Here is a 17567-nt window from a genome sequence, read left to right as displayed (position 1 = left end):
TGGGGCGGAAGAATGATGAGGGATCGTGACTGAGATTTGGTGGGTGATCGTGACGGAGGTTCGGCGAGTGTTTGGTGTGGAGGTGTGGCGAGAGATTGTGGCGGAGGTGTGGCGAGTGTTTTTGTGGCGGAGGAGCGGTGAGGGATCATGGTGGAGGTGTTGCGAATGTTTGTGGCGGAGGAGCGGCGAGAGATTGTGGCGGAGGTGCGGCGAATGAGGGTATGGGGCCCAGAAGAGCCGAGGGCCCAGAAGCAGCATGGGCCAGCCCACACTACGATATTTGTGCACACTAGGTCCATGCAGCAGAGCAGGTCTCCAGTCGTCCTGGTTTACCCTTGCCACTGGATAAAGGCCTAGCTCTGTCAAGCCCGTGTGGTGGCTGGTTTGCAACGGTCACCACACGTTAAAAAAATCCACGATCTTCTACCCCTTCAATTGGAGTTCAGGACTAGAACATCGGGTCCTTCATTGAAACATCTGTGAACTCATGTGGAAGCAAGTCATCCTTGTTCGAGGGACCGCCTATGATGATGGGGAATAGTCGTGTCTGGACCTAACAAAGGCGTGCATCAGGTGCTCGTCTCAACACTGGAGTGTCGACCAGCTACTCGAATACAAGGAGCCCATCCAAACCGTATCCCCTTCCAACGTCCACAGCAGGTCTAACTGGAGAACGGAAACCTGGCTGATCTTTCCCTCCCTGGGGGAAATTGTAGCATAGGAAGATAGAAGCAGGAGGAGGCCATTCAGCCCCTTCGAGCCTGTTCCGCCATTCAATTAGATCACAGCATCGGCGCGACAATCTGAACAAAAACAAAAAGAACTTCCAGTTTTCACAACTTTAGGACATCCCAAAGCACTTTAAAGCCAATGAAGTACTTTTGAAGCGTAGTCACTGTTGTAATGTAGGAAACGCGGCAAACAATTAGTGCACAGCAAGCTCCCACAAACAGCAATGAGATAAGGACCAGATAAACTTTTTTTTAGTGGTATTGGTTGAGGGATAAATATTGGGCAGGAAACCGGAGAAAAACTCCCCTGCTCTTGTTCGAGAGTACCATGCGATCGTTTACAGGCACCTCAGAAGACAGACAGTGCTCGGTGTAACTTCGGACTCCTTCAGTAACTGCACTCCGCTATCTGAACACAGTCCAAACCTGGCACCTTCCTGGTCTGTATGGCTCAGATCAACACCTGGCAGTCCATTTTTTTTTCATTCATGGGATGTGGGCGTCACCGGCAAGGCCAGCATTATTTGCCCATCCCAAATTGCCCTGGAGAATGTGGCAGTGAGCCGCCTTCTTGAACCGCTGCAGTCCGTGTGGTGAAGGTACTCCCACAGTGCTGTTAGGGAGGGAGTTCCAGGATTTTGACCCAGCGACAATGAAGGAACAGCGATATATTTCCAGGTCAGGATGGTGTGTTACTTGGAGGGGAACTTGCAGGTAGTGGTGTTCCCATGTGCCTGCTGCCCTTGTCAAGGTAGTAGAGGTTGTGGGTTTGGGAGGTGCTGCCGAGAAAGCCTTGGCAAGTTGCTGCAGTGCATCTTGTAGATGGTACACACTGCAGCCACGGTGCGCCGGTGGAGGAGGGAGTAAATGTTTAAGGTAATGGATGGGATGCCAATCAAGCGGGCTGCTTTGTCCTGGATGGTGTCGAGCTTCTTGAGTGTTGTTGGAGCTGCACTCATCCAGGCAAGTGGAGAGTATTCCATCGCACTCTTGACTTGTGCCTTGTAGATGGTGGAAAGGCTTTGGGGAGTCAGAAGGTGAGACACTCGCCACTGAATACCCAGCATCTGTCCTGCTCTTGATGCCACAGTATTTATGTGGCTGGTCCAGTTAAGTTTCTGGTCAATGGTGACCCCCAGTATGTTGATGGTGAGGGATTCTGTGATGGCAATGCCATTGAATGGTGGTTGGGTGGTGAATAGACTCTCGCTTGTTGGAAATAGTAATTGCCTGGCACTTGTGTAGCGCCAATGTTAACTGAGTTATAAGTGCATCCCTATCATTTTAAAATAAAAGATTAAACATACAAGTTACTCTGGTGACATACCAAAGGCACGCTGGGTTAACCTTAATGATCTAATTCCACAATGGCTCCCTTGGCTAAGAGCAGTTTAAGAAAATAACTTTTTCCTCCTCCAACAGCAACTGTAAGTCAGATTATTGAGGGCTGCATGTGCCCATCAGTCACTGTAACAGAGTGCATCCGTCAAACACAATCCCTCTGTCTCTCTGTTCAGTCTTCTCCCTTCTCCCACCGCCCTTCAATTTGTGCTTAAAATTTTTTGTTGGTAAACATATAATTTAGTCTAAGCTCGTTTATCCTGTAAGATAACTTGCTTCTGTAAAAAAAATCATTTTAAATCTACAGCTTTGCTTGAGCAGGGGATTGGATCAGTGTGGGAGCAGGGGATTGGATCAGTGTGGGAGCAGGGGATTGGATCAGTGTGGGAGCAGGGGATTGGATCAGTGTGGGAGCATGGGATTGGATCAATGTGGGAGCAGGGGACTGGATCAGTGTGGGAGCCGGGGATTGGATCAGTACGGGAGCAGGGGATTGGATCAGTACGGGAGCAGGGGATTGGATCAGTACGGGAGCGGGGGTTAGATCAGTGTGGGAGCAGGGGATTGGATCAGTGTGGGAGCAGGGGATTGGATCAGAGTGGGAGCAAGGGATTGGATCAGTACGAGAGCGGGGGTTGGATCAGTGTGGGAGCGGGGGATTCGATCAGTATGGGCGCAGGGGATTGGATCAGTATGGGAGCAGGCCATTGGCTCAGTATGGAAGCAGGGGATTGGTCCAGTTCACATCTCATGTAACGTGAGTGAGCTTTCTGCACTAAAATCAGAAGGTCCACCTTTCGCATGCTCCAAGGACAGTGACAATGAATTGCCTCCCCACTGTGTCACTGTGACTCAGTGGGTAGCTCTCTTGCCTCAGGGTCAGAAGGTTGTAGGTTTAAGTCCTATTCCAGCGACTTGAGGACATCATCTATGTTATATATGTAAACTTATGTATACCTTGTACAGCCATCAGAAGGCTCATCCCCTGGTGTCCCAAGGAATCCCAGAAGCCTATGAGAGCACAGGTACTTAAGGAGGCCTCACAGGCTGGAGAGGCACTCTGAAGACCTGCAATAAAAGACTAAGGTCACACTTTACTTTGAGCTCACAGTATCCAGTCAGACTCTTTATTCATACATAACAACTGGCGACAAGATACAGATGACGAACCCAATGATGCAGAGAACAGTGGGCATCCTGGAGAAATTCTCAGAGGGAGATGATTGGGAAACCTTCGTGAAGCGACTCGACCAGTACTTCGTGGCCAACGAGCTGGAAGGAGAAGCGAACGCTGCCAAACGAAGAGCGATTCTCCTTATCGTCTGTGGGACATCAACATATGGCTTCATGAAAAATCTGCTTGCTCCAGCGAAACCCACAGAGAAATCATATGATGATTTGTGCACACTGGTCCGGGAGCATCTGAACCTGAAGGAAAGTGTTCTGATGGCGAGGTAGCAGTTCTACACCTAAAAAAGGTCTGAAGGCCAGGAAGTGGCGAATTATGTCACCGAGCTAAGACGCCTTGCAGGACATTGCGAATTTGAAGGACATTTGGAGCACATGCTCAGAGACTTTTTCGTCCTTGGCATTGGCCATGAAATGATACTTCGCAAACTTTTGACTGTAGAGACCCCAACCTTAAGTAAGGCTATAGCGATAGCCCAGGCGTTCATTGCCACCATGACAATACTAAGCAAATCTCTCAGCACACGAGTCCTGCTACAAGTACTGTGAACAAAGTGATGTCGTTTTCAAATCGCAACGTATAAGGCAGGCCCCACATGCCTGCAGCTGCACATCCGCAGAAGTCTCAGAGTCCACCATCAAGGGTGGTGAATGAAAGGCCATTAACACCTTGTTGGCGCTGCAGGGGTGATCATAGGTTCCATTCATGCCATTTCAAAGGATACATTTGCAAGGGCTATGGAACAATGGGACACCTCCAACGTATGTGCAGGCGAGCTGAAAACTCTGTTAATCCTGCAAACCACCATGTTGCAGAGGAGGACAGATCCACAGCGGATCACGATGAACCAGAGCCTCAGACCAAGGAGGCAGAGGTATATGGGGTGCACACATTTACCACAAAGTGTCCCCCGATAATGCTGAAGGTTGAATTAAATGGACTCCCGGTGTCAGTGGAGCTGGACACGGGCGTGGGCCAGTTCATTATGAGCAAAAAGACTTTTGAAAAATTATGGTGCAGCAAGGCCTCAAGGCCAATCTTGACTTCCATTCGCACTAAACTGAGAACTTACACAAAGGAACTGATTCCTGTAATCGGCAGGAATGGGGTACTGAAGTTGCATGTTCAACCATGAACTCATTGAATGGTGGTGCAGGCTCGAAGGGCTGAATGGCCTACTCCTGCACCTATTTTCTATGTTTCTATGAACCAGGTATCGGGAAGTTCCAAGGAGCAAAAGTGCAGATTCACCTAATTCCGGGGGCGCGACCCATCCATCACAAGGTGAGAGCAGTACTGTACATGATGAGAGAAAGAGTAGAGATCGAGCTAGACCGGCTGCAACGAGAAGGCAACATTTCGGCGAGTGAATTCAACGAATGGGCCAGTCCTATTGTTCCAGTCCTCAAGGGAGATGGCACCATCAGAATCTGTGGTGATTACAAAGTAACCATCAATCGTTTCTCCCTGCAGGATCAATACCCACTACCAAAGGCTGACGACCTTTTTGCCACGCTGGCGTGGGGGAAAAATGATCACAAAGCTGGACTTGACGCAGGAGCTGGAGGAATCATCGAAGGGCCTCACCTGCATCAACGCGCACAAAGGTCTCTTCATTTATAACAGACGCCCGTTTGGAATTCGATCAGCCACGGCGATATTCCAGAGACACATGGATAGCTCACTGAAGTCGGTCCCGCACACGGTGGTCTTCTAGGACAACATCTTGGTTACAGGTCGGGACACAGTCGAGCATCTGCAAAACCTGGAGGAGGTTCTTAGTCGACTCAACCACATGGGGCTCAGATTAAAATGCTTGAAGTGTGTTTTCCTGGCGCCTGAAGTAGAGTTCCTGGGGAGAAGAATCGCGGCGGATGGCATCAGGCCCACCGATTCGAAGACGGAGGCAATCGAGAACGCACCGAGGCCACAGAACGTGATCGAACTGCGGTTGTTTCTAGGACTCCTGAACTACTTTGGTAACTTCTTACCGGGTCTCAGTACACTGTTAGAACCACTGCACGCCTTATTGTGTAAAGGAGACGAATGGGTATGGGGCAAAAGCCAAGAAAATGCCTTTGTAAAAGCTAGAAAATTGTTATGCTCAAACAAGTTGCTTGTGTTGTATGACCCATGTAAACGTTTGGTATTAGCACGTGATGAGTCGTCATATGGCATCAGGTGTGCATTGCAACAAGCTAATGAATCTGGGAAATTGCAACCGGTTGCTTATGCATCTGGAAGTCTGTCTAAGGCTGAGAGAGCCTACAGCATGATTGAAAAAGAAGCTTTAGTATGTGTCTATGGGGTAAAGAAAATGCGTCAATATCTGTTTGGGCTCAAATTTGAATTGGAAGCTGACCATAAGCCTCTAATATCCCTGTTTTCCAAGCGTAAGGGGATAAATACCAATGCATCAGCCCACATCCAGAGATGGGCACTCACGTTGTCTGCATACAACTACGCCATCCGCCACAGGCCAGGCACAGAATACTGTGCCAATGCTCTCAGTAGGCTGCCATTGCCCACCACAGGAGTGGAAATGGCGCAGTCCGCAGATTTAATCATGGTTATGGAAGCATTTGAGAGTGAGCAATCACCCGTCGCAGCCCAACACATTAGAACCTGGAGGAGCCAGGACCCCTTACTGTCCCTCGTAAAAAATTGTGTGCTTCACGGGAGCTGGTCCAGTGTCCCAGTGGAAATGCAGGAAGAGATAAAGCCGTACCAGCGGCTCAAAGATTAAGTGTCTATACAGGCAGACAGCCTTCTGTGGGGCAATCGGGTAGTGGTCCCCAAGAAGGACAGAGACACTTTCATCAGTGACCTCCACAGTACCCATCCAGGCATAGTGATGATGAAAGCGATAGCCAGATCCCACGTGTGGTGACCCGGTATCGATGCGGACTATAACACATGCTCGCAGTTAAGCAATTCACCCAGGGAGGCGCCACTAAGTTTATGATCTTGGCCCTCCAAACCATGGTCCAGGGTCCATGTCGACTACGCAGGCCCGTTTTTGGATAAAATGTTCCTTGTGGTTGTAGATGTGTACTCCAAGTGGATTGAATGTGAGATAATGTCGGCAAGCACGTCCGCCGCCACCACTGAAAGCCTGCGGGCCATGTTTGCCACACACGGACTACCTGATGTCCTTGTGAGTGATAAGGGTCCATGCTTTACCAGTGCAGAGTTCAAAGAATTTATGACCCGTAACAGGATCAAACATGTTACATCTGCCCGGTTCAAACCAGTATCCAATGGTCGGGCAGAGAGAGCAGTGCAGACTATCAAGCAGGGCTTGAAGAGGGTAACGGAAGGCTCACTGCAGACTCGCTTATCCCGAGTCCTGCTCAGCTACCGCACGAGACCGCACTCACTCACTGGGATCCCACCCGCTGAACTGCTCATGAAAAGGGCACTTAAGACTAGGCTCTCGTTAGTTCACCCTGATCTACACGAACAGGTAGAGAGCAGGCGGCTTCAACAAAATACATGTCATGATAACGCAAATGTGTCACATGAAATTGAAATCAATGATCCTGTATTTGTATTGAATTATGGACAAGGTCCCAAGTGGCTTCCCGGCACTATTGTGGCCAAAGAGGGGAGCAGGGTGTTTCGGGTCAAACTTTCAAATGGACTCATTCACTGGAAACACTTGGACCAAATCAAACTCAGATTTACGGACTATTCTGAGCAACCCACTTTCGACACTACCTTCTTTGACCCCCCAACATACACACCAGTGGCAACCGACACTGCGGTTGGCCACGAAGCAGAACCCATCACCCGCAGCAGCCCAGCAGGACTCACTACACTAGGCAGCCCAGCAAGGCCAGCTGCACAGCAGCCCAGCGAGGACCCAACAAACGATTCACCAAAAACAGCATTTGCACCGAGGCAATCAACCAGGGAAAGAAAGGCCTCAGATCGACTCACCTTGTAAATAGTTACACTGTTGGCTTTCGGGGGGGGGGAGGGGCGGGGAGGGACGGGGGGAATGTTGTTATATATGTAAACTTGTATATACCTTATACTGCCACCAGAGGGCTCATCCCCTGGAGTCCCAAGGGATCCCAGAATCCCTTGGGAGCACAGGTACTTAAGGAGGCCTTACAGGCTGAAGAGGCACTCTGAAGACCTGTAATAAAAGACTACGGTCACACTATACTTTGAGCTCACAGTATCCAGTCAGACTCATTATTCATATATAACAATCTAGGCAGACACTCCAATGCAGTACTGAGGAAGTGCTGCACTGTCGGATGTGCCGTCTTTCAGATGAGATGTTAAACCTCTCAGTTAGACGTAAAAGATCCCATGGCACTATTTGAAAAAGATCAGAGGAGTTCTCCTTTGTGTCCTGGCCAATGTTTATCCTTCAATTAGCATTACTAATCTGGTCATTATCACATTACTGTTTGTAACTCATGGTCTACAGAGCTGTAGTAATACCTGCCCTCCTGTATAGCTCTAAAACATGGACTATGTAGAATAGATACCTCAAGTCGCTGGAGAAATACCACCAATGATGTCTCCGCAAGATCCTACAAATTCCCTAGGAGGACAAACGCACCAACATTAGCGTCCTCGTCCAGGCTAACATCCCCAGCATTGAAGCACTGACCACACTTGATCAGCTCCCTGGGCAGGCCACATAGTTTGCATGCCAGACATGAGACCCCCAAAGCAAGTGCTCTACTCGGAGCTCCTTCACAGCAAACGAGCCAAAGATGGGCAGCGGAAACGTTAAAAGGCCACTCTCAAAGCCTCCTTGATAAAGTGTGGCATCCCAACTGACATCTGGGAGTCCCTGGTCAAAGACCGCCCTCAGTGGAGGAACTACATCCAGGAGGGTGCTGAGCACCTCGAGTCTCAATGCTGAGAGCATGCAGAAATCAAGCGCAGGCAGCGGAAAGAGCGTGCGGCAAATGAATCCCACCCACCCCTTCCCTTAACGACTATCTGTCCCACCTGTGACAGAATCTGTGGCTCTCATATTGGAATGTTCAGCCACCAAAGAACTCACTTCAGGAGTGGAAGCAAGTCTTAACCTGTGGAATTCCCTACCGCAGAGAGTTGTTGAGGCCAGTACATTGGATATATTCAAGAGGGAGTTAGATATGGCCCTTATGGCTAAAGGGATCAAGGGATATGGAGAGAAAGCAGGAAAGGGGTACTGATCAGCCATGATCTTTTTGAATGGTGGTGCAGGCTCGAAGGGCCGAATGGCCTACTCCTGCACCTGTTTTCTATGTTTCTATGTTTCCTCGATTCCGAGGGACTGCCTATGATGATGACTGCTTGTGCTGTGAGTAAATTAAGTGCCGTATTTACATAGATTACAACACTTCAAAAAGTACTTTGTTGGCTGTAAATTAATTTGGGACATCCTGGGACGAGGTTGTGAAAGGCGCTATATAAATACTTCTTATTGGAGGATGAGAAATTTTAATTCTCTGATTTTACTGTAAACAGTAACCAGAATTCCAGCAACCAGAACACCTGAGTGAAGTGAGGGTAATTGTTGCATTCTTAGTGACATTACATAGAACTTACAGCAGAGAAACAGATCATTCCTCCCAACTGGTCTGTGCTAGTGTTTATGCTCCACACGAGCCGCCTCCCACCCCTTTTCATCCAACCCTACCAGTATATCCTTCTATTCCTTTCTCCCTCATGTGTTTATCTAGCTTCCCCTTAACTGCATCTATGCTATTCCCCACTGGATGTATTGGCGACTATCTTATGTTCATGACCCTGAGGTTTGGTCTCCCCCACAAGTGGGAACATCTTCTCTACAGAGGAGATTTACGAGGATGTTGCCTGGACTGGAAAATTTTAGCTATGAGGAAAGATTGAATAGGCTGGGGTTGTTTTCTTTACAACAGAGGAGACTGAGGTGTATAAAATTATGAAGGGCCGAGATAGAGTGGATAGGAAGGACCTATTTCCTTTAGCAGAGGGGTCAACAACCAGAGGGCAAAGATTTAAAGTAATCGGTAGAAGGTTTAGAAGGGATTTGAGGGGAAATTCTTTCACCCAGAGGTGGTGGGGGTCTGGAACTCATTGCCTGAAAGGGTGGAAGATGCAGAAACCCTCACCACATTTAAAAAGTGCTTGGATGTGCCGTAACCTACAGAGCTACGGACCAAGAGCTGGAAAGTGGGATTAGGCGGGATAGCTCTTTGTCGGCCGGCATGGACACGATGGGTTGAATGGCCTCCGTCTGAGCTGTAAATTTCTGTGATGCTATGATACGTCTACCCTATCAAGCCCCTTCATAATATTAAAGACCTCTGTTAGGTCACTCTTCAGACTTCTCTTCTCCAGACATGTTTTAGTGGAAAGTAACAGAGAACTTAGGAACTCATGAAGGCTCCTGCTCAAACCTTTGGTTACTCCCGCCTACCAGCTCCAGGTACTGAGCTACCTGCTCTGGCCGCAGGCCATTTTCAGCGTCGTCGTTTGCAGACAGTGAGAGGGTGGCAGAGGACAGACGGCTGTAGCACGTGGTCTGATAGGACAACTCATCGTCTCCCGGGGGAGACCAGCTTTCCATCCTCGTTGTTCCCGGCGAGACCGTGCTGGATTCTGAAAGCTTTGTGGATTTGCTTGGTCTGAAAGAAAACACCAACACAAGTGAGCCTTTCCCTTCAATCTTCCCACACTGCCCTTCCCGAGGAACCTCGTGCTGAAGAATGGATGCCTATAGCCCTCATAGGAAGATAGACACCGGAGTGGGCTTCCCTAATCCTCTCCTCATCTCTCTTCCTTTAAGATACTTCTTGAAACCTACCTCTTAGACAAAGCTTCAGGTCATCTATCCCAATATCGCCTAATGCAACTCAGTGTCAAATTTTGTTGGATAACATTCCAGTGAAGCACCGTGGGACGTTTCACTACGTTAAAGTCGCTAGATAAATACAAGGTGTTGTTCAGCCCCTCGATCCTCTTCCGTCATACAGTTAGATCTTGGCTGATCTGTACCTGAACTCCATTTACCCACCTTTGATCCAAATCCCTTGATAGCCTTACCATGCTGATCTTTCCTCTCTTGTAGGCGATCCCTCGAACTAAAATGACTTGCTTCCACATGAGTCCACAGATGTTTCAATGAAGGACCCGATGTTCCAGTCCTGAACTCCAATTGAAGGGGCGGAAGATGCCTGTGCGTGGATTTTTTTAACGTGTGGTGATCGTTGCACATCAACCACCACACAGGCTTGACAGAGCTCGGCCTTTATTCAGTGGCAAGGGTTAACCAGGACTACTGGGGACCTGCTCGGCTGCACGGACCTAGTGCACATACATATTGCAGTGTGGACTGGCCCGTGCTGTCCCTGGGCCCTTGGCTCTTCTGGGCCCCTCTAGCTTAGACTAATCATGACACCATCACTACCTTTCCCCCTCCAATCTGGTGACAGAGTTGGAGTTGTTGGTGGTATGGTCAGTTATATCGGTTTTATTTTTAAACTGTAGCATTTCCTGAGGATAAGTAAATGTGGTTTCCCCTTCTTCTATCCTCCCCCATTTTTCTCAGTCCTTACCTTTCCTCTCTGCCCTGGACTTGCCGAGGTTCCTCTACAGGGAGAGGTGGAGGAGGTGGGAGAGCATCCACCAGTTTTAGCCCAAAACTGTGATGCTGGATCTTTGGAGAACAGAACGTCTTCATCACCTTCTTCCCATCACCTGTCAACGAGAGGAGAGGTTAGAAAACCAGGACAGGAGTAGACAGTGGCATTTGGATACCCAATCCAGGCATAATTCCAGCTTGGTCCTCCCATTATAATGTATAGACCCAGTTGACATGATGTCACTTCCTTAGTAATGTTGCTCTCCACTATACAAGGTGTCAACGACACAAGCTTACATGATTAAAGCCAGGTTAAATACTTAAGAGCAATCTCCTTTTCAAATCACACACAGATGAGGCAAAAACCACTTAGTACAAATACACTATAATATCTTAGAGTAATGGTGAACAGTCACTCCAAAAGAACAAATTTCAATTTATACAGCGACTTTCATGACCTCAGGACGTCCAAGAATAATTTGCAGATAATGAAGTTCTTTTAGAGTGCAGTCACTGTTGTAATGTAGGAAACGCGGCAGCCAATTTGTGCACAGCAAGCTCCCACAAACAGCATCGTGATAATGACCAGATAATCTGTTTTGGTGATGTTGGTTGAAGGATAAATCTCAGCCAGGACAGTGGGGAGAACTCCCCAGCTCTTTTCCAGATAATGCAATGGGATCTTTTACGTCCACATGAGAGGGCAGACGGGGCCTTGGTCTAACGTCTAATTTGAAGGACGGCACCTCCGACAGTGCAGCACTCCTTCAGTACTACACTGGAGTGTCAGCTAGATTTTGCACTCCAGTCTCTGGAGTGGGACTAAAGCCCACAATCTTCTGACTCAGCGGTGAGAGGGCTACCCACTGAGCCAAAATTGACACTCCAGAAATCTTATTGCATCTTTACCAGGAGAAGTGAGTGATGGTGTAGATCTCTCTCTCTCTCTCTCTCTCCTGAACTGACTTGGAAATATATCACTGTTCCTTCATCGTCGCTGGGTCAAAATCCTGGAACTGCCTCCCTAACAGCACTGTAGGAGTACTTTCACCGCACAGACTGCAGCGGTTCAAGAAGGTAGCTCATCACCCCCTTCTCAAAGGCAATTTGAGATGGGCAGTAATTGGTCTTGCCAGTGACGCCCACATCCATGAAAGACCGGAAAAAAACTGTTGGGCAGAGCCAATCAAAACCGATGAGGTAACTTTGATTCTTCTTGGTGATTGGAAGATTTTATCCAAATGCCGATTCTTTTAATTCCCCTTTTCCCCAGATGTATAAATAAAACACACTTCCTTGTGGCTATTTTTCGAGACTAATATTCATCATCTTAACCGGAGCTTGTAACTAGCTACAACTATATTCCTGAATGGCTTCAAGAAGTGACTCGAGGCTGCTGGCCACAGTCAACTCTATTCCAGATACACTGCTGGGTAGAGTCCACAGCACCATGGCAACTACCAAACAATTGGCAAAGTCCATCCAGGCCAGTTCATGGTAGGCAAACTCGATGGGGGCCAGGATAGATGGTGGCTCAAGTCACCGGTGGGCGAGTTTACACTTGCCGGCGATCGGCCTGTGGCGATCGCATCGCACCACAGCAGGGCCAGAGGGAGCAGTGCCACCTCACAGCGTACAGCACCCGCTCCAGAACTGGGGCAGGGGCCAACAATGGGAAGGAACACTTGGAGCAGAGTTAATAGCTCCATCTGTCTGTTGGTCTGGGACAATTAACTCCCTGTTTGTGTACAGATTTAAATAAAGCACTTGTTTTATAGAGATTTTGATTTGATCCAATCTCAGTATAATAACTATATTGTTCTATATACTGCAAGTAACTACATACACTAAGTACTATATCCCACCCTATATAACAATATTGTTCTATCATAGGCGGTGCCTCGAATGAGGATGACTTGCTTCCACGAGTTCTATATATTGCAAGTAACTACACACTCCAAGTACTATATCCCGCCCTACATAACTATATGCTTCATATATAATTATTTTCTGTATTTTATGCATAGTATCATATAAACTACCCTTTGTAACTATATACTGCTGTACGTACTGTCAATATAATTATATGCTACCTTAAAAAAAACAAATTCTATACTTTCTACATATTGGCCATTATACTCTATATATTGCCATATATAAACTATGGTTTATTTTTAAGTTAAACATAATGAATGAGATACATTCAAATGTATCAAGATTTAAACCAAAATGAACAAAACATGGCAGTTCTGAACTAAGGCGAATGAGTCATTATTCAGTGTTTCAAGTTGGATGCTGGCTGAGATCAGGACCAGGCTCAGCTGTGATATTGCCACGGCCAAATACCGTGCTGGCACTCACTGTCTAGACGTACACATAACTGAAGAGATGCTCCTACCTGTGGAACTATACCCCAGGCACATTAGGAGACGAACAGAGAAAGGAAATGAAGTATCCGGTTAACAGAGCAACTGTGTGATGGTGCTGCTCTCTAGAGGCAGAAGCCAGCAACTGCATAGGAACGAAGAATTTTGAACATCTGGTACCTTATCACATCTCAGAAACATCCCATAAACAGCAGCGGTGAATGTCTTTGGTGTTATTAATTGAGGACAAATCGCTCCATACAGAACAAGCTAAAACACATCTGAAAGTTGGTGCCTCCGATACTGCAGCACTCCCTTAGAACTGCATTAGAGTGTCAGCCTAGGTTACGCACTCGGTTCCTGGAGTGGGCCTTGAACCCATCACCTCCGCTGACTCAAGAGGTGAGGACACAACCATCTGACTTAGAAAGAAGACATGACGGTTCCAAATACGGGAATATTATAAGATTGTGGCTCAGGCAACAGCAGTGTGTAAATGGTGTACATCCCTCACAACAAATGTTGGGGAAGGGGTGGGACCAGGGTCAGACACTCCCCTAAACTTTTAGTTCCTGCTCTTTGGTCAGGGCCTGGTGATGCCGTGCTAGCTGGTGTGTCGAGTGAGTGGAGGCGCACCAGAATCAGAAGGGTGTGTACGGACCCCAGCAGAGGGAGCTAGGCCAGGTGGCCTGAGCAAACTCCACCCGACACCGACCCCCAAAACCGGGTGGATATTGTAGCAGTTTATGAGAGCACGAGGCAACTGGGCATAAACTACGTAAACTAGAGGTGAGCCAAAACTCGGCTGCCCGTGTGCTAACTCTCACCAAGTCCCGCTCACCCATCACCCCTGTGCTCGCTGACTTACATTGGCTCCCGGTTAAGCATGTCTTGATTTCAATATTCTCATTTTCAAATCCCTCCATGGCCTTGCCCCTCCCTATCCGTGTAATCTCCTCCAGCCCCATAACCCCTCCACCCACTCCGCACCCCCCCCCCCCCCCGAGATGTCTGCACTCCTCAAATTCTGCCCTCCTGAGCATCCCTGATTATAATCGCTCAACCATTGGTGGCCGTGCCTTCTGTTGCCTAGGCCCCAAGCTCTGGAATTCCCTCCCTAAACCTCTCTGCATCTCTACCCTTCTTCAAGACACTCCTTAAAACCTACCTCTATGACCAAACATTGGTCCCCTGCCCTAATTTCTCCTAATGTGGCTCGGAAATGTTTTAAATCTCATAATACTCCTGTGAAGCATTAAAGGCACTATATAAATATGAGTTGTTGTTGTTATAATAAATGAGAGGCCACTGATGCTGTAAACACAGGCAGGTTCAATGCTGGAGAGCACTATTTGACACCATCACAGCGTAATTATTGCGATTGCGACTCGATTAATTTTTGGGGTCACTAATTTGGACTTCAGTCACTGTGGTGGGACAGAGCACCGCTTGCTGCACAATTAAATCCGAGCACTTTTAGGTTGGATGGTCCAGTCATTTTAGTGATGCTGTCCTTGAAAGCAGGGGGCACTTGTAGGTGATTGTTCAGATGTCCTTGGGGCTTAGGCCTGGACGCGTTCGGCCAGCCCAGGCGAGAGGGGTTCAGGCGTAGGCAGAGGGAAAATCTGGCTCGCAATCCAACTCCTGATCACCTGCCAGTGAGCCTTGCTGGGAAGCACAAGCTGCGACAGAACACGATTGGCTCAGGTTGCAAGTCCAATGACTCACACATGAAGAATGGCTACCTTGCGTGACATATTGCCCTCATCACCATCATCATAGGTAGTCCCTCGAAGTGAGGAACTTGCTTCCACGCTAAAAAGGGATGAGTTCGCAGGTGTTTCAATGAAGGACCTAATATTCCAGGTCCTGAACGACAGCTTGAAGGGCGGAAGATGCCTGTGTTGCACACCAGCCACCACACGGGCTTGACAGAGCGAGGTCTTGGTCCAGCGGCAAGGATTAACCAAGACGACTAGAGACCAGCTCTGCTGCACGGACCTATTGCGCACACATATCGCAGTGTGGGCAGGCCCGTGCTGCCCCTGGACCCTCGCCTCTTGGCTACCTTGGGTGACATATTGAGGCTGGTAGCATCCACAATTCAACACCTTCAGGAGAAGGAAAAACAGGAGGAAGTATTGAAATGATAATACGATTTGGAATTCTGTGCCATGTTAAATAAAGGTCAGAGCAGAATATGGGTCAGTGCTGTGGAATCTGCTTGATGGACATTTCATTTTTTCTTCCAAGGTCTTTACTTTGACGTTGGGCAGATTAGGTGAGAGTTTCAGTTGACGACAGGTGGTAAATGTACCTTTGTCCCTGCTCAGGGTGAGGAACAGCAGTGCTCAGTGTAACCCTTCTCTCTGAGCATCCCAGGTCAGGTATACTGTGGGTTGGATACAGAATAAATCTCTTTACAAACTGCCCACTCAAAACTCGATGGCACGGATTGCCCCTAATTTGTTTCATGTCGGGTTCCTCACGGTCAGCAGAGAGAGATGTCTGTCCTCGGGCCTTCGAATGGAAAGGGCCAACTTCTAACTGACATCGCTACTCACTTCCTGTTTTATTCACTTTTGATTTAACCAACGTTATTGGAACAGCTCACTGTCCCTCCCTTCCCATTCAGTAGTGCCCATCCTGGCCTGCTAATGATCAATTGCGAGTGAGAAACTGCGGCTATGAACCCATATCCTACATGAATGTGGGGCAATGCTTGCTGGGCACTGTATCCGCTAGAGTAGCCCCTCAATTTACATCCTTCCCAGACGTATTCTGGCCTCATTCAGCCAAGATCCAAAAATGAAAGTCAATTCCTTCATTACAAAGAAAGACTTGGATTTCTATAGTGCCTTTCACGACCACCGGCGTCGTCGAGCTATAGTATGCGGACAACACCTGCGTCTGCGCACGTACAGAGGCTGCACTCCAGGACATAGTCGATGTAGTTACTGAGGCGTACGAAAGCATGGGCCTTACGCTAAACATCCGTAAGACAAAGGTCCTCCACCAGCCTGTCCTCACCACACAGCACTGCCCCCCAGTCATCAAGATCCACGGCGCGACCCTGGACAACGTGGATCACTTCCCATATCTCGATAGCCTCCTATCAACAAGAGCAGGATTCGACGACGAGATCCAATACAGCCTCCAGTACACTGCAGCCTTCGGCCGCCTTAGGAAAAGAGTTTGAAGACCAGGCCCTCAAAACTGCCACCAAGCTCATGGTCTACAGGGCCTGTCCAGGTACAGTAATACCGGTCCTCCTATATGGCTCAGAGCCATGGACCATGTACAGTAGACACCTCAAGTTGCTGGAGAAATATCACCAACAATGTCTCCGCAAGATCCTACAAATCCCCTGGGAGGACAGGCGCACCAACATCAGCGTCCTCACTCAGGCTAACATCCCCAGCATTGAAGTACTGACCACACTTGATCAGCTCCACTGGGCAGGCCACATAGTCCGCATGTCAGACACGAGACTCCCAAAGCAAGTGCTCTACTCGGAGCTCCTTCACGGCAAACGAGCCAAAGGTGGGCAGCGGAAACACTACAAGGACACCTTCAAAGTCTCCCTGATAAAGTGCAACATCCCCACTGACACCTGGGAGTCCCTGGCCTAAGACCGCCCTAAGTGGAGGAAGTGCATCCGAGAGGATGCTGAGCACCTCGAGTCTCAACCCTGAGAGCATGCAGAAATCAAGCGCAGGCAGCGGAAAGAGCGTGCGGCAAACCTGTCCCACCCACCCCTTCCCTCAACGACTATCTGTCCCACCTGTGACAGAGTCTGTGGCTCTCATATTGGACTGTTCAGCCACCAAAGAACTCACTTCAGGAGTGGATGCAAGTCTTCCTCGATTCCGAGGGACTGCCTATGATGATGATGACAACCAATGGAGTACTTATGGAGTGTGGTCACTGTTGTAATGTGACTCCATTGTTACAAAGATGGTGCTGGTGGCTTTACCTTTGCGACTGGATCCTGGGCTGGTGATGGGGCCAGACACATTCCCCATGGTTGGGTTCCGACTGACAGTAATTACAGATCCATTATTTCCTAGAAGTGGAAGCAAAAGAACTCAGTGAAAGACTGCAAATGATAAAAGAGCGTCAGTCCGCCTGCATCCCCAGAGCAGGTACAACCCAATCTATCATCGCCTCAACACATTGAACCTTCTGAAGACAGGGGCCTAAAAATTCAGTATGGCCCGGATTGAGGTGGTGACACCGCCTGGTTGCTAATTTTAGCGCTGGGCAATGTTTACCGCCTCTAACCGGGATTTTCACTTTTAGTCCCAAGAGAGGAGTGGAGCATTAACTGAAGTGTTCCAGGCTCCTCTTAGGGCGTGAAC

At 48.4% G+C, this 17567-nt stretch overlaps 1 protein-coding gene across 3 annotated transcripts in view; it reads right to left on the bottom strand.

Annotated features, from left to right (window-relative positions):
• robo4 (roundabout, axon guidance receptor, homolog 4 (Drosophila)) overlaps positions 1-17567 on the bottom strand; it is a 133756-nt gene that overhangs the window by 14287 nt on the left and 101902 nt on the right. For all 3 annotated transcript variants that reach the window (XM_070894346.1, XM_070894347.1, XM_070894348.1), the window contains 3 exons: positions 17183-17272; positions 10815-10956; positions 9657-9884 (listed from right to left, as the gene is read on the bottom strand). In XM_070894346.1, coding sequence (XP_070750447.1) covers positions 9657-9884; positions 10815-10956; positions 17183-17272 — 460 coding nt within the window. The remainder of the gene's footprint in view (positions 1-9656; positions 9885-10814; positions 10957-17182; positions 17273-17567) is intronic.

Source organism: Pristiophorus japonicus, chromosome 11, assembly GCF_044704955.1.
Source record: "Pristiophorus japonicus isolate sPriJap1 chromosome 11, sPriJap1.hap1, whole genome shotgun sequence".
Classification (NCBI taxonomy): domain Eukaryota; kingdom Metazoa; phylum Chordata; class Chondrichthyes; family Pristiophoridae; genus Pristiophorus; species Pristiophorus japonicus.
This window is presented reverse-complemented; position numbering and strand designations above follow the sequence as displayed.